The 19,907-nt window shown below is 42.7% G+C and overlaps 1 protein-coding gene across 2 annotated transcripts in view; it reads left to right on the forward strand.

Moving 5' to 3' along the window:
• LOC121004972 (pulmonary surfactant-associated protein D-like) overlaps nucleotides 1–12,762 on the forward strand; it is a 112,295-nt gene extending 99,533 nt beyond the window's left edge. For both annotated transcript variants that reach the window (XM_040437447.1, XM_040437448.1), the window contains 2 exons: nucleotides 2,926–3,009; nucleotides 11,898–12,762. In XM_040437447.1, coding sequence (XP_040293381.1) covers nucleotides 2,926–3,009; nucleotides 11,898–12,283 — 470 coding nt within the window. In that variant the 3' untranslated portion in view covers nucleotides 12,284–12,762. The remainder of the gene's footprint in view (nucleotides 1–2,925; nucleotides 3,010–11,897) is intronic.
• The last annotated feature ends 7,145 nt before the right edge of the window (nucleotides 12,763–19,907 follow it).

Here is a 19,907-nt window from a genome sequence, read left to right on the forward strand (position 1 = left end):
TCCACTAACACCACCACGTCCACGTCCGCGTCCCTTATTAGATGTTTTCCTAATTGTTCCCGTTCACCACAATTTTGAGAATGGCAAATTTGGGAATGCTTTTTCAACCCAGAACAAAAAGTCTGCTTTTACGGTCACTACAAATAACTTGACCAGATAAAACACTGCAGATTTGGTTGAATAGAGATGTGAGACCTGTTTTTTTTTTTGCGCTGTGTGACAGGTATAGGTTTAATCACAGAATCACACTTCTATCAGCACGCTAGCGTGTGTCTTAGGTCTTTCTGAATGACACTATCAATACCTTCAATGTAAGATTTTCTTTTTGGGATAGATTTCAAGTAGGCCTCAAATACCAGAAACTAGTTATTTTGAGAATGGCAAATTTGGGAATGCTTTTTCAACCCAGAACAAAAAGTCTGCTTTTACGGTCACTACAAATAACTTGACCAGATAAAACACTGCAGATTTGGTTGAATAGAGATTTCAGGCTCAACTTGCCCCTGATGTAATATATGGCCAAAAAATAACCACACTGTTGATGGTTAAATGCACTTGGGTGACACAGGCTCAGCCTGCACCAGATGTAGTATATGGCCAAAAAATAATCAGACTGTTGATGGTTAAATGCACTTGGGTGACACAGGCTCAGCCTGCACCAGATGTAGTATATGGCCAAAAAATAATCAGACTGTTGATGGTTAAATGCACTTGGGTGACACAGGCTCAGCCTGCAGCTGATGTAGGATATAGCACAAAATAACCACACTATCGATGGTTAAATACACTTGGGTGACACAGGCTCAGCCTGCAGCTGATGTAGTATATGGCCAAAAAATAATCAGACTGTTGATGGTTAAATGCACTTGGGTGACACAGGCTCAGCCTGCAGCTGATGTAGTATATGGCCAAAAAATAACCAGACTGTTGATGGTTAAATGCACTTCGGTGACACAGGCTCAGCCTGCAGCTGATGTAGGATATAGCACAAAATAACCACACTATCGATGGTTAAATACACTTGGTGATAGCTCGTGCTGGCGCACCACAAGTCACAAAATGGCCGCCGATCACCCCAGAATAAAAGTGATCTAAAAGCGCTCTGGGCAGCCTCAAAAAAGTGAGCAAGTCAATAATAGCACTTCAATGATCCACAGCTGCAGATCGATCACAGAATGAAGTCTTTTGGAGGAGTTAATCTGCCTAATCTCGCCCTAACGTCGCAGCTGCAACCTCTCCCTATACTGATCATAGCAGAGTGACGTGCGGCGCTACGTGACTCCAGCTTAAATAGAGGCTGGGTCACATGGTGCACTGGCCAATCACAGCCATGCCAATAGTAGGCATGGCTGTGATGGCCCTTTGGGCCAAGTAGTATGACGCTTGTTGATTGGCTGCTTTGCAGCCTTTCAAAAAGCGCCAAGAAAGCGCCGAACACCGAACCCGAACCCAGTCTTTTACAGTTCGGGTACGCTCATCCCTACTCATTTCCCCAGATTTTGGAAAAAAGTTTCTGGTCCAGATGGATGCGTCTGATACAGGCTTGGGAGCGGTCCTGTCATAAGTGATAAATGGGGAGGAGCACCCAGTGATGTACCTAAGCAGTAAGTTGACCCCGGCAGAGAAAAATTATGCTATAGTGGAATGAGAATGTCTGGCCATTAAATGGGCTCTGGAGTCACTTAAATATTATCTGCTGGGTAGAAAATTTCTGTTGGTGAAAGATCATCCTCCTTTAACCTTGATGAAACAAAACAAGGAGAAAAATGCAAGAATGACCAAGTGGTTTTTTTCCCTGCAAAATTTTAATTTCAAGGTTGAGCATGGGCCGGGGAAATTGCAGGGAAATGCAGATGCTTTATCCAGGATACACTGTATGGTCGCTGAAAGTGCCCAGATCTCCGGTCTGGATAAGATGGGAAAGATATGTGGTAAAGTACATGGAAAAGTCTTGGAAGGAGTGTATATCTCACCCAGGTTCCTCAACTGGGTGAGGTAAGTAAAATCCAGAAAAGCTAAAGTGGTTTCAGGTGTTTTGAATGTGTAGGCTGCTTAGACAGTTTTGTTAAAAGTTCAAGGGCTGGACTTTATTTGGACTGGGAAGGTAGGTTTGGAAGTGGGACATCCCCAGTCCACCCCCCCATTCCAGGGCAGGTTTTCCCCTAGCCTGAGGGATCCCCAAGTGTAGCCAGATGGGATCGTTAGGGGGAAATAAAATCACATCCCAGGCTGTCAGTCTGGGAGAGTTATGCCTGGAAGAAGTCTAGGAAGCTTGCTGCCTTGCTGGCTAGAGACGCCGGATTCTCTGCGTGTGACCTGTGCTCAATATGTGAGCTAGAAACGAATCTGTATTAGTTAGAGCCCAGATGGGCAGGAGTTTATTTTGTTTGGTTTTCGTTTTGTGGTGCTGGAACTTACCTAGTACCTAGTGAATTATAACTGGGTTTGCCTGTAAAGTGCCGGAGTGTCATAAAATAAAGCATCAATATGGACTTTAATCCTGTTGTCTGCAAACGAATCTGTCACCACCGCCCTGCTTGAAAGAGCAACCCCTATATATATATATATATATATATATATATATATATATATTGTATGTGTATATATACACACACACACACACATTAAGTTTGAATTCTGCAGCAGGACAAGAAGAAAAACGTGGCCATATATTAGACTGCCTTTTGAGAATAAGTCTGACGCACAGTAAGTATATTTATTTCAGAACAGAATAAGTATGAATGGCGCAGCAGGTGATCAAGATAAATGCACCGGAGAAGCAAAACTGTTAGAGGGTTAAGGGAGCAATTCTTTATTAGAACGGTAAAAACAAATGTCAATCATTTTGTTACCCAGTTAGTCTCTTACAAGTGTCCCATGAGTTATCCTATAACAATTAATAATCCTTTTTTTTTTTCCCCGCAGAGGTTGAAGTTGTTAAGGAACAATTAACTGCCTTTCAACAAGAACTAGAGAAATTTCAAGCAAGCCTTGCAAAATATAAAAAAAGTAATTACACCTTAGTATAAAATAAATCTTTTATACATGTTATTTCATTAATGCACACTTAGGCAACTGCATGTTCACAAATTGTGTGATTTGGGAATGAATTTTTGTGTTCTGCATACCATGCATGTAAATAGGGTATCCACAACTCTATTTACATTTAAAAGGAAAAATAAATCTGCGCTTAGTAGCATGTTGCTTATTCTCAAGGAGTCTACCAGAAATATTGGTCAATAAGCCTACCACGAATAAGTCCCATAGAATGTGGCTAATTCTCAACAGAACTTTGGCACTTCATAAAGCACAACTTTGGCGGAAGTGTGAGTGTTTTCTGCTACAGATTTTGTAGTAAAATGCATTTCAGATTTGCAGTTTGCAAATCCGCCATGTGTGAACATGTATTTCTGTTTAAAGCAATGTGTTTGCTTATATATAGCCTTAGGTTATATTCAGACACAGCAGATTTGCTTAAGAAATTGTTGTGTGAAAACGTTCTGTCAGGAATTGGGCCTCTACCAATCAGATAATGATGCCCTATCCTAAGTATAGGCCTTCAATATCAAAGTTCCAGAAAATCTCTTTATGATTCTGGACATTACAATAAAGGATAAAAGGTGAGATTTATCAAACTGGTGTAAAGTTAAACTGGCTTAGTTGCCTATAGCAACCAGATTCGACCTTTAATTTTCCACAGTTCCTTTGGAAAATGAAAGGTGGAATCTGAGTGGTTCCTATGGACAACTAAGCCAATTCTACTTTACACCAGTTTGAGAAATCTCCCCCAAAGTATTAATACAATATACATACAATAAACATATTTTGTGAAAGTTTGTGACCCCTTCAGAAATTTCTACACTGCTCAAAAAAATAAAGGGAACACTTAAACAACACAATGTAACTCCAAGTCAATCACACTTCTGTGAAATCAAACTGTCCACTTAGGAAGCAACACTGAGTGACAATCAATTTCACATGCTGTTGTGAAAATGGGATAGACAACAGGTGGAAATATAGGCAATTAGCAAGACACCCCCAATAAAGAAGTGGTTCTGCAGGTGGTGATCACAGACCACTTCTCAGTTCCTATGCTTTCTGGCTGATGTTTTGGTCACTTTTGAATGCTGGCGGTGCTTTCACTCTAGTGGAAGCATGAGACGGAGTCTACAACCCACACAAGTGGCTCAGGTAGTGCAGCTTATCCAGGATGGCACATCAATGCGAGCTGTGGCAAGAAGGTTTGCTGTGTCTGTCAGCGTAGTGTCCAGAGCATGGAGGCGCTACCAGGAGACAGGCCAGTACATCAGGAGATGCGGAGGAGGCCGTAGGAGGGCAACAACCCAGCAGCAGGATCGCTAACTCCGCCTTTGTGCAAGGAGGAACAGAAGGAGCACTGCCAGAGCCCTGCAAAATTACCTCCAGCAGGCCACAAATGTGCATGTGTCTGCTCAAACGGTCAGAAACAGACTCCATGAGGGTGATATGAGGGCCCGACGTCCACAGGTGGGGGTTGCGCTTACAGCCCAACACCGTGCAGGACGTTTGGCATTTGCCAGAGAACACCAAGATTGGCAAATTCGCCACTGGCGCCCTGTGCTCTTCACAGATGAAAGCAGGTTCACACTGAGCACATGTGACAGACGTGACAGAGTCTGGAGACGCCGTGGAGAACGTTCTGCTGCCTGCAACATCCTCCAGCATGACCGGTTTGGCATTGGGTCAGTAATGGTATGGGGTGGCATTTCTTTGGAAGGCCGCACAGTCCTCCATGTGCTCGCCAGAGGTAGCCTGACTGCCTTTCAGACCCCTTGTGAGACCATATGCTGGTGCGGTTGGCCCTGGGTTCCTCCTAATGCAAGACAATGCTAGACCTCATGTGGCTGAAGTGTGTCAACAGTTCCTGCAAGACGAAGGCATTGATGCTATGGACTGGCCCGCCTGTTCCCCAGACCTGAATCCAATTGAGCACATCTGGGACATCATGTCTCGTTCTATCCACCAACGTCACGTTGCACCACAGACTGTCCAGGAGTTGGCAGATGCTTTAGTCCAGGTCTGGGAGGAGATCCTTCAGGAGACCGTCCGCCACCTCATCAGGAGCATGCACAGGCGTTGTAGGGAGGTCATACAGGCAATTGGAGGCGACACACACTACTGAGCCTCATTTTGACTTGTTTTAAGGACATTACATCAAAGTTGGATCAGCCTGTAGTGTGTTTTTCCACTTTAATTTTGAGTGTGACTCCAAATCCAATCCTCCATGGTTTGAAAAATTTGATTTCCATTTTTAATTTTTGTGTGATTTTGTTGTCAGCACATTTAACTATGTAAAGAACAAAGTATTTCAGAAGAATATTTAATTAATTCAGATCTAGGATGTGTTATTTTTGTGTTCCCTTTATTTTTTTGAGCAGTGTATATATCTCCATACATTTGACCTAAACCTACATCAGATTTTCACACAAGTCTCAAAGGTAGATAAAGATAACCAAATCAAGCAAATTAATCAAAAGCATTAGACTTTGGCAATTTATTTATTGAGGAAAATTATCCACTTTGTCTTTGAGTGGAAAAAGTTTGTGAACCTTTGCTTTCAGTATATGGTGTGACCCCCTTGTCTAATTCAAATTACACATTTTTGGAAATTGTTGATTAGTCCTGCAGATCGGCTTAGAGGAATTTTAGCCCATTCCTTTTTACAAAACCCCTTCAAATTAGTTATGTTGGTGGGTTTCTTACCATGAACTGCTTGATTCAGTTCCTTCCACAACATTTCTATTGGGTTAAGGTCAGGAGTTTGACTTGACCATTCCAAAACTTCAGTTTTATTCTTCTTAAACTATTCTTAGGACTGTTTGCGTGCTTAGGGTCCTTATCTTGCTGCATGACCCATTTTTTGTTGAGATCCAGGTCCTGCATTTTTTCTTTGGAATTTGCTGGTATAATTCAAGATTTATATGTTCTATCAATGATGGCAAGCCATTCTGGCCCAGATACAACAAAACAGCCCCAAACAATGATACTACCACCATAGTATTTCCCAGATAGCATGAGGTTTTTCTTTCTCCAAACATCAATCTTTTTTTTTTTTAAACCAACAAATTCTATTTTGGTCTAATCTGCATACAAAACATTTTTCCAATTCCCTTCTTGCTTGTCTAGTTATCTAGCAAAAGGCAGACAGGCAGCAATGTTCATTTTGGGGGGCAGTAGCTTTCTCCTTGCAATCCTGCCATGCACACCATTGTTGTTGAGTATCCTTCTGATGGTGGATTTTATATTCAAAAGGACTCACTGAAACCACAAAAAAAAATTGGTTATCAAAAATTGTGCAAAATTCAATACATGGCATTCCTTCCACAGCACATGTTGTTATAAATCATTTAGAATAATTTTTGAACATCACTCTGGTCAAAAAGGTGATAAGAAAAAAAAAATTGTTGTCCAATTATTTATTAATATGGTGCACACATATGTAGAGGGACCCCTGCATGTTGAGGGTGGTTGTCCTAATACTGTACATGTTAGGTGCATATAATAACCACGTGGCAACCTGAAATAAATGAGCTCACATTGTGTTTAATATAAGGAAAGCCCCAAGCATAAGGTTTAAAAGACACCTCAAAAATGTGTGAATTTATGTTTTTGAGGTATTTTTGGCCATGTAGTGCGTTTTAGCACCTGGCAGTTTTCAATGGTAATTTTGCATGACAAGCATGTTTTTAAAAGTAAAGTATGTGTCCCTGTGACATTTTTTCTGTAGAAGAACATGGAGAGAGAAAAAAAATTGTAAAAAAAAATGCCATGCAAAAACAGCATAAAAAATGCCAAAACACATTGTGTTTGCATTTTATTAATGCAGCAAAAAACAAACAATGTAGGTCTATGGGAGAAAAATGCCAGACAATAAGAGAGAAAAACAATAGACTGCATGTGTGCTGCAAAGAAGTTATTGACCAAAAAAATAATACTACAAAAAAATTACTGTTTGTCCTGTGTTTAAAAAAGAATGATAGAAAAAACACACCAACTGCAAAACACCACAAAATGACTATTGCACTTACTGTTAATTGCTTTTCTTGACAGCACTTATATAAGAAGGACCACCCATCCAGGACAGAAACCCTGAGAATATAAAAAGGTTTACACCCCCTCCACAGCTCAGTGATTTGCAAAGAGAAGCAGAAACAGGATAGACAAAAAAATCAGAAAAAAATCAGTAAAAAAAAAAGAAAAAAAATAAGGCATCCCTGCCCAAAAATATATAGAAGGAAACAAAAAAAAGGAAGCTTATTCCTCATATTACTAAAGCAGCAAGCTAGATTTCCATCCCAGGATAAAAAATAAAAAAATAAAAAATCATCTATAAAGAAAAACAATGGTAGGAAATTTGCTCAGGTGCCAGACTAAACTAGGAGACAACCAAGGGAGGGACCCCACTTCCTGTCTAAAACCTCTCACAAAGACAGGTTAGGAAACCGCCTAAAGTCTTAACTGTTAATATAAATGTTAAAATTAATTTCAGGGTTAACCTAACAATCTAACCCACAATACAATTCTCATCCAATCTGTCTGTGGAAAAAAGTTTGTAGGCCCAGCCAAACACAGCAGGCTACTAGACAAGCACAGAGGCCAAAGCTCAGAAGGCATCAAGGCCATAGCTCAGAAGGCAGCAAGTCATGCCCTGAGAAAGCAAGGCTAAAATTGGGGGCAGCAACCTAAATGGAGACTGGGGACATCTGCACCTCTCAAACATACTGAATTAGGCCTGCCGTGAATTAATTCCAGTTCTGGCAACTCTGCTTCTGTAGAGACACAGAAATTTGAGTCTATGCAGAGTCCTGTTATCACCAGCTACACACTTAAGCAATGTTGAAGGGAACTCACTCACTTTGATCAAACAATGCTTAAAGAAAGCAGCATAAGGCTCTCAGAGCTTACCTAAGCTTACCTAAGGCTAGCTGAATAGCCACTGAAGCACTCTACCTGAAGCCTCAGCACTGAGCCTATCTCCACTCATGTTTGCACCAAAGATAAAGCACAAGGCTAAAAAACAGTATATGCCCTAAGTCAATTAGATCCCTCCAGAGTCTTTGTATCAGAGCACCAGGGACCTAGCAATACAGGTGGAAGCAATACTAGGTAAGGGGCTATTGATTACACATTCCTCATATTAAGAAAACCTTTTCTATCTGGACTGGGAAAATATATGTTTCAAAGGCATTAAGGAAACACTAACCCCAATCCCAACATAAACATAATATTCTAAACTCGATTCCTAGATTTTTCTGCTATCATCCTTTTCAAACAAAGCTGACAGAGGTTCAGGGTAGGAAATTCACTTTTGCATGCCCCAAATGCTCTAATTTTTTAATTAGACGTGACTTTTGCTACGTGTTTATGTTACCTAATACACAAGCAGAAAGAACAATTTCCATATTAAAAAATAAGAAGTAAAAAAGAATGTTTTCACCCAAACAGAAATGATATCCAAATTCCTCAGGACTAGAGTTCGCCGGGTTCAGCCGAACTTCAGGTCAAAGTTCGGGTTCGGGACCCGAACACCGAACCCAGACCCCATTAAAGTCAATGGGGACCCGAACTTCACTTTATTATTTTCCGTTATAACGGAAAATAATAGCATTCTTAAGATAGAATGCTAAATAAAATGGGTTAAAAATAATAAAAAAAACTCATCCAGCCAGTATCCTCTTCTTTCTGTAGGACCTGCAAAAGGACCTGCGATGACGTCACCGTGCTCACAATGTGGTGAGCGAGGTAACGTCATCCCAGGTCCTGCTGAAGGAAGATAGAAGGATCTTCTATCTTCATTTAGCAGGACCTGCGATGAAGTCACCGCGCTCACCACGTGGTGAGCGCGGGGATGTAATCGCAGGTCCTTTTGCAGGTCCTGAAGAAAGAAGAGGATGCCGGCTGCGCAATCCAAGTGGATGAGGTGAGTTTTTTATTTATTATTATTAACCCCTCAATGGCCATTTTATTTATCATTATATCTTAAAGGGGTATTCTCAACACGCTATTTTATACTTACCTGCTCCCGGCGCGCTGTCCACTTCCTGGTTTCGGCACTCGGCAGGGGGCAGGCTCCATCTTGATTGAAGTCTTCTCCGGGCCGGGCCACGCGCTGTACTGAACGCGCACGCCGAGGCCGCGCATGCGCCCTGGTGACTTTTTCCTGGCAAGTATACTATACTGGCCAGGAAGAAATCACCATAGCGCATGAGCGGCCTCGGCATGCGCGTTCGGTACAGCGTGCGGCCGGCCGGGAGAAGAGAAGAAGTCGCCTGTGCACGCGCGGCCACCGCGATTCCTGAGAAGAGCGGTGGCCGTAACCAGGGGAGACGGAAGACAACAGTCAGGTAAGTATATGCTTATTTACTTCTAAGGGGTGGGAATTGGTTAATTAAATATATTTAGAAAAATGATCACTGTTAAATCATTAACAGATTTAACAATGATCATTAAGATGAGAATACCCCTTTAAGAATGCTATTATTTTCCGTTATAACCATGTTATAACAGAAAGTAATAAAATCACCTGAACACTGAACCCGAATTTCAGTGAAAAAAGGTCTGGGTACCCGAACTGGCAAAGTTCGGTACGAACCCGAACTTTGCAGTTCGGGTTCGCTCAACCCTACTCAGGACAAGTACTGACTGGCAAGTTCTAAATTCTCAGTTGTAGTTTTGTATTGACCTCCTCCACTTATACTTATAACTATAAGGAACCCGGTGCTCCTCAACCTGCAGAGGAGGCTCCCAGTGATCCAGAAAAGAACAAGTTTCTGGATCACTCCAGTCTAGCCCAGCGCTAACCTGACCATGGAACCACGACCACAATCAACAGAAGCCAGGACCTAAGGAATAGGTCCCTATACTGTTTAGTAGACCCAGACCTTCCTTAGCCCTAGGTGTGAATGTTCTAGAAGTAAAAATCTTCCAGGGAGCAAGAGTTCATTCAGGACATCCTATTCAGAGGACAGGAAACTTGAACTGAAGTATGGAGTGGGTGTGAACCTTTTTATCTTCTCAACCTTCCTGTCCTGAATTGGAGGTCCTTCTTCTACAGGTGTTATCATGTACAAGGGGAAAAATGCACAAACACTTACAGTTTTCGTTTTGTACTACATTGAGGCTCAGTACTTAGCGGTTAGCAGTCACTCAGCAGATAGAGGACATGCAACTTAAACAGAAAGCTACTAACTCTGATGGTTTTCACTCCTGGTTCTGAAGAATAGTATTGCATCTAGGTTCAATTCAAACAAAGTTAAATTGGCCAAATGCTTTCAGCCTGATGCTCTGGATCCTCTGCACCACACAGCCAAACACCTAGCAGAAACGGTAACGTGGACTTTCCAGTCTACAACTAGGATATCTCTACTTTATATCCAGAAGGTGCATTAGATTACAGTGTACAGCTAAGGGTAGGTTCACATCACTGTTTAGCTTTCCTTTCTTCTGATCCATCAGAAGAACAGAAAAAAATGGATCCTTTATTTTTAGCATCTGTTGTGCCTATTTTGCATCTGTTGTAGCCATTTCCATCTTAGATCTGTTATTTTTGATGGGATGAAAAGTCCTCCAAGAAAGACTTTGCCAGCTGTCAAAAATAACGGATCTCAGACTGAAAGGGCTAAAATCGATGCTGAATAAGCACAACGGATGCTTTTTTCTGTTCTCAGATGGATCAGAAGAACGGTGATGTGAACCTAGCCTAAGTCACGCACAGTTTGGCTCTGCACAGCAGCTCTTCCTTTTAGTGATGCCATTGTGACAGCTTTCAATGACTAGCAGTATCCTCCTTCCCTATGCTACTGACTCAGGCATAAACACAGGTGAAGAGCCACAATTTTTGTGTAAATCATCATTATATTGCAGATATTAGTATACACAAAATCGGGGAAAGTTATGATGAGTGGAATATTTGAAGTCAGTTTTGCTTGAGTCTGAATTGGTGTACTTTATCAAATGTTGCACGAGGTTTGATTTTGTCCAGAAAAGTTCACATGGCAAATATCAGAACTATCAATAGCATATCAGCAGAAGATTTGTAGCAGATAGTGTTGAGCGCGAATATTCGAATCGCAAATTTTAATTGCGAATATCACCACTTTGAGAATTCGCAAATATTTAGAATATAGTGCTATATATTCATATTCGCGAATAGTGTTGAATATTCTTATGGCAAATTTATCGAAAATATATTACATTGCCGATTTTCGCAATCAAGTAAACAATGACTGGAGATCATGAATTCTCAAATTTGTGAATTTATGGTGAATATTTGGCCCACAATTTGTAAAATATCCCAAATTCCAATATTGCCTATGTCGCCCATCACTAGTAGCAGATTTCTATCTGAAAACAAATTGTTTTGGTGGTAGATTGCTATAATTTGGTGGAGGTTTTAGAGGACTTGTTTACAACAGTATTAGAAGAGTATTTGGTTGAGATTTCTCTACTTCCCCATTGACTTCCTAGATTAACATGGCTTATTTACATAGCTAACCTATATTTCAAAACTAGAGTGAGTGGTGTAAAAATGCAAAAAGTAGCAACATTTTTGCGCATGCGAGTGCACAAGAAGCTCGATTTTTTGAGTGAAGGCATGATAAATCAGGGCCATTGACATTTTTTAAGAAATTGACTTTCTACAACTAAACAGACCGTCCTAACAGGGAAGCGATCACACATCAAATTTACAACATTTTTTAACACAGAAAACCGAACATTATTTTCTCCCACTATTTTCTCTTTCTAGCCTGAATCTTTCAATTTTACAAGTGTGTCTTTCTCTTTCTCAGGTTATTATTTTTTTTAATTAAACTCAATGCATTTGGAATACAAAAATATTTTATATTTACCTGTTTCAGTTCTCCTTTTCCATGGTGGTAAACAGTCTGGTGACAAAGTATTTGTAACCAATGGCTTAGAAGAAAATTTTGAAAATGCTCAGAAGACGTGCAGAGAAGCTGGTGGTGTCCTAGCAACCCCAAGAAGTGCAGTAGAAAATAGTGCAACACAAGAGATACTCCACACCAAGGGGGAGTCAGCCAAGGCTTTCCTGGGTATATCAGATTTGCAAGTAGAAGGTATATTTAGATACTTATCAGGTGAAAAGATCATATTTACTAACTGGAACCTAGGAGAGCCAAATAATAGCAAGGACAATGAGGACTGTGTGGAGGTTCAAGACAATGGGAAATGGAATGACATTCCTTGCAGTTTGCTTCGACTAGTTATATGTGAATTCCAATAACGTTATTCAAACAGGACAATGTGTAGCATGAAAAATGAATTGTCAAATTAAGGTCTTATGCACACTGTCAGGGAGCTCTACAAGCTCCTTTGGATTCCATATGTACAAAAATATTTGTAGAAGCAATACATATAGGGACAGATTTATTAAGACTGGTGTTTCCTGTGCCAGCCTTAAGAAAAGACAGCTGGAATAAGATGCACAAGCCTCTTAATAAATTTAGTTCATCTTCTGCCATTCTGTGCATGAGAAATTCATATCTACTCCAGATATGAGCTATCAATGAAAAATCTTCTCCATAGAGTACGATTGAGCATGGAATATTTCTTTGTCAGATTTGCACAGAATGTAGCAGAAAAAAGGGTTCCTGCACACTACAATATAAGTCCACATTCTTATGCATATACTGTAATGCTCCACAACAAAAATGTCACCTGTGTCCATGCCTAAATTGATGATTAAAGAGGACCTTTCCGCTCTCCTGATATGTCTGTTTCAATAAATAGAGTACTTACAGTACAGTAGTAATTGTATAAGAATCCAGGAGCGGCTTTTCTGAGAATTATATATTGTGCCTTTCCTCTGTTATTCCTCATAGAAATGTATGAATAAATTGACAACTGGGTGTAATTAGTTAGGGCTGTGTCCCTGCAAAGTCCTACACTGCCCAATCAGTGCTACCGATATCACACTGCATTGGGACACATCTCTTTGACAATGGGATGGCATCAACTACTTGCTAATATATTCATTAGTATTGATCGAGCACCCGAGCACAGTGGAAGTCAATGGGAGAACCCGAGAATTAAACCAGGCACCCCCTGCTCTGAAGAGGGGAGGGTGTCTGGTTTATGGGAAAAGGTCAGAAATTGATGGAAACACCACTGAAATGGTTCGGGAACAGCATGGGGAGGATGCATCTTGGACTACCAGATCGCTGCTGGGAACGATGCTGGGAACACGCAAAACCGAAGATAAAATCAATTTTAGAGGAAAAATTGTTAGGAAACATTCTTTCCTGTATATTTACTTGTATATAAAGTGCAAGTGCTGCCAAAAATTACAAGGAAGAGGCACTCCGATACAACCTTTATATCACATAAAGGAGGGCCTCATTCACATTGTGGTACAATTGTTCATGTAGAGGGTCTCCTACACTCAAAGACTATGCACTAAGTGAAAGGGCTTCAAAACATTACAAGGAACTGGCACTCCAATACACCCTTTATTACACATGAAGGAGGGCATCATACACCCCTGAAAAATTATGATTGATGGCCTGCTGGTGAGCTGACCCTGTAAAACATTATATGCGAGGGCCTGCAGATGAGCTGACCCTGTAAAAGATTGTAGGTGAGGGCCTGCAGGTGAGCTGACCCTATAAAACATTATATGTGAGGACATTATATGCGACGAATAAGCATGTTGATATGATGGAAGAGGAGGGGGATGAGAAAAGGAAGATTCAACCTTATACCCATTTTTTTAGAGAGTCAGTTCGTGCCACGTGTCCAGCTTGGTCACCCAGTAGTTGTAATGCACTGAAGGATCATTGAGGATGCTGACATGGTATGCTATGTACTCCTTCACCATCTTCCAAAATTTTTCCCTCCTTGTGACAGTAGGCCGGGCATCAGTGTGAGGGTGCTGGCGGGGTGTCATGAAACTGTCCCAGGCCTTGGAGCGTGTTGCCCTGCCTCTGTTTGAACTGCTGTGTGTTCCCCTTATCTCCCCTCCTCGGTTGCCCAAGGAACTACGGACTCTACCGCCAGCGTTGTCAGATGGAAATTTTTGGAGCAATTTTTCAACAAGGACCTTCTCTCAATGAGAGATGAGAAGTTCTCTTTGTAGCGGGGGTCGAGAAGGGTGAACAACCAGTAATCCATGTTGTCTCAAATGTGTATAACGCGCGGGTCGCGGGAAAGGCAGCCTAACAGGATGACAGCCATGTGTTCCAGAGTACCAACAGGCAAGACTTCGCTGTCGTCATCAGGAGGATCACTCTCAATCTCCTCAACCTCTTCCTCCTCTTCTGCCCACCCACGCTGAACAGATGGAATTAAACTTCCATGGGTACTACCCTCTGTAGCGGAGGCAACCGTCTCCTCCTCCTCTTTATCGTCCAATTCGCGCTGAGAAGATGAACTGAGGGTGGTCTGGCTATCACCCTGTGTAATGTCTTCTTCCCCCATTTCCACCTCTTCCACATGCAAAGCTTTGACCTTAATTGTGAGCAGCGAACGTTTGAGTAGACACAGAAGTGGGATGGTTACGCTGAAAATAGCGTTATCACCGAGGTCAGACATCCATGCCCACTCCTAGCTTGTGAATAGCGGAAGCTGACTGGAAAGACGACGACCATGTTGAAGCTGGTATTCCACTACTGCCCTCTGCTGCTCACAAAGCCTGGCCAACATGTGGAACGTTGAGTTCCAGCGCGTGCTCACATCGCACAACAGCCGGTGAGCTGGAAATTTCCAGTGCTGTTGCAGCGTTGACAGACCAGCTGAAGCTGTCAATGACTTCCGGAAATGTGCACAAACGTGACGCACTTTCACCAGTAGGTCAGGCAAATTGTGGTAGGTTTTGAGATACCGCTGAACCACTAAGTTTAAGACGTGGGCTAGGCATGGGATGTGTGTGAGCTTGCCGAGCTCCAAAGCCGCCACCAAGTTACGGCCATTATCAGACACAATCATGCCTGGTTCTAGGTTGAGTGGCGAGAGCCACAGCTCAGTCTTGTCTCTTCTCCCCTGCCACAGCTCTGCGGTGGTGTGCTGTTGATCCCCTAAGCATATCAGCTTCAGCACGGCCTTTTGACGCTTCCCCACTGCAGTGCTACATTGCTTCCAGCAACCGACTGATGGCTGACTGGTGCTGTATGCGGATAATTCGGAGGTGAAAGTGGAGGAGGAGGAGAAGTAGGGGTTGGAGCCACTAACGTAGGTGCTGGAGGAAACCCTGATCGACGTAGGGCCCGCAATTCTTGGCATCAGTAGCACCTGTGCCATCCCAGGGTACGACTCGCTCCCGGCCTCCACAACATTCACCCAGTGTGCAGTCAGGGAAATGTAGCATCCTTGGCTGAATGCACTTGTCCATGTGTCCGTGGTTAAGTGGACCTTCCCAGTAACTGCGTTGGTCAGGGCACGTGTGTTGTTACGGGACATATGTTGGTGTAAGGCGAGCACGGCACACCTTGAAAAATAGTGGCGGCTGGGGACTACGTAACACGGGACGGCCGCCGACATGAGCCTGCAAAAGGCCTCAGTGTCCAAAAGCCTAAATGGCAACATTTTAAGGGCCAGTAATTTGTAAAGCTGCACATTTAGTGCTATTGCCTGTGCGTGGGTGGCTAGGTGTTTGCGCTTGCGTTCAAAGTTCTTGGGTAAGGACATTTGGACCCTGCGCTGGGACACGGAAGTGGATGTGGTCACTGATGGTGCTTGCGAAGGTCCAGGTGCAGGTTGGGAGGCATCCAAGCCTGCACCTTCGACAGGGGATTGGCCAGCACGTTACACAGGGGAAGAGGAGACAATGGTGTGACCCACAGACACAGATTGTGGACCCAGGCGTTCGTCCCAGTTATTAGGTAGTAGGATTTGGAAGTGTATGCGCAAACAAATTTAAAAAGGTATTTGGGATGTGGAAACGTAACACAGGAGATATCCTGCAGATAATGTCAATGCTGTCACCAGCGACTAATAAAAAATTACAGGGAATGGCACAGGTATTTGGGATGAGGAAACGTTATACAGGAGAGGTACCACCGGTAATTTCACTGTCCGCAGCATCTACGGAAAAAGTACACTGGATGTCACAGATATTTTTTGGATGTGCACACGTTACACTGGAGATGTGGCACTGGTAATGTCACTGTCAGAAGCAGACACCGTCTATTGAAAAAGTACACTGTATGTCACAGATACATTTTTTAAGCTCACACAATACACTGCAGATGTGGCGCAGCTAAAGTCACTGTCCGCAGCGGACACCATCTACGGAATAAGTACACTGGATGTCACTGATATTTTTTGGATGCGCACACTTTACACAGGAGATGTGGCGCAGCTAATGTCGATGTCTGCAGCGGCCTAGCCATTGCATGCTATTTAGAGCAGGATGCGCCAAAAATAGATATTTCTGCCACACACAATAGTCCTTAAATGGACTTTTGGGTCTGTAAAGTTTCGGCTATTTAGCGCAGTTTGCGCAAAAAATTGAAATTGCTGCTTCCACACACAAAAGTCCTTAAATGGACTTTTGAGCCTGTAAAGCTTTAGCAATTTAGCGCAGGATGCACTAAAAATATATATTTCTGCTGCCACACACAATAGTCCTTAAAAGGACTTTTGGGTCTCTGAAAAGTTTTTCTAATAAAAATATTCCTATATCACTCCCTACACTGTCTGTCCCTTCCTCAGCACAGCTCTCCCTGACTAAGACTGAGCCGAACACTCGTCATCGGGTGCTATATAGCACCCAATGACGTGTTCTAGCCAGCCAATCACTGTGCCGGTAACCAACATTGCTACGGCATTACAGTGAGGGCAGTACTTAATTGCACGCGCGGGGAGTAGACTGGGAGGAGACTGGTGTTCGGCCGAGCATGTTCGATCAACACTAATATTCATACATTTTTCGGAAGAATAACAGAGAAAGAGCACAGAGTTATAAGAAAAGATGCTCCAGAACTTTTATAGAAAAAGGGATTCAAGGATTTACTAAAACAATTGCAGCAACTCAATGGGAGTGTGGAGAGGATGGGAGTAGTAGTGGACAGGATGTAAGTCGTAGCCACAGTTCTCACTGTGGCTGGGCCTCTCTCCACCAATCCTCCCTCACTCTCTGATGATGGGAGTAGTAGTTTCCCCAGGACACACCCTGTTAGAGTCTCCTGACTTGTGGAAGGCGGTGTGCCCTTGGTATTAGTGTGCAAATTGAAAGGCAGAATAAATGGAAGAGGTAACTCATGGTGTTCTATACTTGTCAGCAAGTTGCAGAACACTTCCAAACAAGATGGAGGCACACTGGTCAGGTCAGCTGCATAAAAGCCTAAGGCCTCTTGCACACAAACCTTTTTTTTTTTTCCCATTTCCGTTTTTTTGTGTTCCGTATACGGAACTATTCATTTTAATGGATCCGCAAAAAAAAATAAAGGTACCCCGTATGCCTTCCATTTCCGGATTTCTGTTTTTCCGTTCCTTTTAAAGATAGAACATGTTCTATTATTGTCCCTATAACGGACAAGGATAGTATTGTTCTATCAGGGGCCAGCTGTTCTGTTCTGCAAAAAACTGAATGCACACGGACGTCATCCGTATTTTTTGCGGATCGCAAAATACTGAAAAAGCCATACGGTCATGTGCAAGAGGCCTAAGTCCTAGTCCTGGATCATGAGACCTGCGACCTATGCCTTTTACTCACAGATGCATCTTCCTCCTAAGACTGCTCAAGACTAACTACACTGGCGAGGAAGCAGCAAAGCTACTGTAGTTTAGCTCTCTTTCCAAAAGGTTCTCAATAGCAAAGACAGACATTTTCTTCAGCCACAGCAATACAAGCCCAAGACATTTAAAAACACATTCAAACTTTTCTTAGCAAGTAATGATAAAAAGAGAATTCTTCTGTATATGTAGGAAATGCTAATACATATCGAACAGCACAAAATATTAACCATATATTCACTAATAGTACTCTAGTGGGACACTACATACTCCTACTTATTAAAGTAAACTGTCCTCTGCGTCTCATATGGGTTGAAGTACTAGAAATCTTGTAAATGGATGTTAGACACACAAAATATATAATACCTCACATTATTGCAGTCACAATTGTTAAATGTGCAAAGAACTTATAGCAAGCGTAGGTTAGGGTGGTCCATGTATTGGTTGGGGATGCCTGAACAGACATATTTTTAGAACAAATCTCATTACATAAGTACAGCACCACAACAAAGCAAGGTATATATATATATATATATATATATATATATATATATATATATATATATATATATATACATACACTGCTCAAAAAAATAAAGGGAACACAAAAATAACACATCCTAGATCTGAATGAATTAAATATTCTTCTGAAATACTTTGTTCTTTACATAGTTCAGGGGTCAGCAACCTCCGGCACTCCAGCTGTTGCAAAACTACAATTTCCAGCATGCTCCATTCATTTCTGTGAGAGTTCTGAGAAGAGCAGAGGAAGTATGAATGCTGGGAGTTGTAGTTTTACAACATCTGGAGTGCCGGAGGTTGCCTACCCCTGACATAGTTGAATGTGCTGACAACAAAATCACACAAAAATAAAAAAAATGGAAATCTAATTTTTCAACCCATGGAGGTCTGGATTTGGAGTCACACTCAAAATTAAAGTGGAAAAACACACTACAGGCTAATCCAACTTTGATGTAATGTCCTTAAAACAAGTCAAAATGAGGCTCAGTAGTGTGTGTGGCCTCCACGTGCCTGTATGACCTCCCTACAACGCCTGTGCATGCTCCTGATGAGGTGGCGGACGGTCTCCTGAGGGATCTCCTCCCAGACCTGGACTAAAGCATCTGCCAACTCCTGGACAGTCTGTGGTGCAACGTGACGTTGGTGGATAGAGCGAGACATGATGTCCCAGATGTGCTTAATTGGATTCAATGCATCAATGCCTTCATCTTGCAGGAACTGCTGACACACTCCAGCTACATGAGGTCTAGCATTGTCTTGCATTAGGAGGAACCCAGGGCCAACCGCACCAGCATATGGTCTCACAAGGGGTCTGAGGATCTCATCTCGGTACCTAATGGCAGTCAGGCTACCTCTGGCAAGCACATGGAGGGCTGTGCGGCCCTCCAAAGAAATGCCACCCCACACCATTACTAACCCAATGCCAAACCGGTCATGCTGGAGGATGTTGCAGGCAGCAGAACGTTTTCCACTCTGTCACATGTGCTCAGTGTAAACCTGCTTTCATCCGTGAAGAGCACAGGGCGCCAGTGGCGAATTTGCCAATCTCGGTGTTCTCTGGCAAATTCCAAACGTCCTGCACGGTGTTGGGCTGTAAGCCCAACCCCCACCTGTGGATGTCGGGCCCTCATATCACCCTCATGGAGTCTGTTTCTGACCGTTTGAGCAGACACATGCACATTTGTGGCCTGCTGGAGGTCATTTTGCAGGGGTCTGGCAGTGCTCCTCCTGTTCCTCCTTGCACAAAGGCGGAGGTAGCGGTCCTGCTGCTGGGTTGTTGCCCTCCTACGGCCTCCTCCACGTCTCCTGATGTACTGGCCTGTCTCCTGGTAGCGCCTCCATGCTCTGGACACTACGCTGACAGACACAGCAAACCTTCTTGCCACAGCTCGCATTGATGTGCCATCCTGGATAAGCTGCACTACCTGAGCCACTTGTGTGGGTTGTAGACTCCGTCTCATGCTATCACTAGAGTGAAAGCACCGCCAGCATTCAAAAGTGACCAAAACATCAGCCAGGAAGCATAGGAACTGAGAAGTGGTCTGTGGTCACCACCTGCAGAACCACTCCTTTATTGGGGGTGTCTTGCTAATTGCCTATAATTTCCACCTGTTGTCTATCCCATTTGAACAACAGCATTTGAAATTGATTGTCAC

Source organism: Bufo bufo, chromosome 6, assembly GCF_905171765.1.
Source record: "Bufo bufo chromosome 6, aBufBuf1.1, whole genome shotgun sequence".
In the NCBI taxonomy this organism is placed as follows: Eukaryota; Metazoa; Chordata; class Amphibia; order Anura; family Bufonidae; genus Bufo; species Bufo bufo.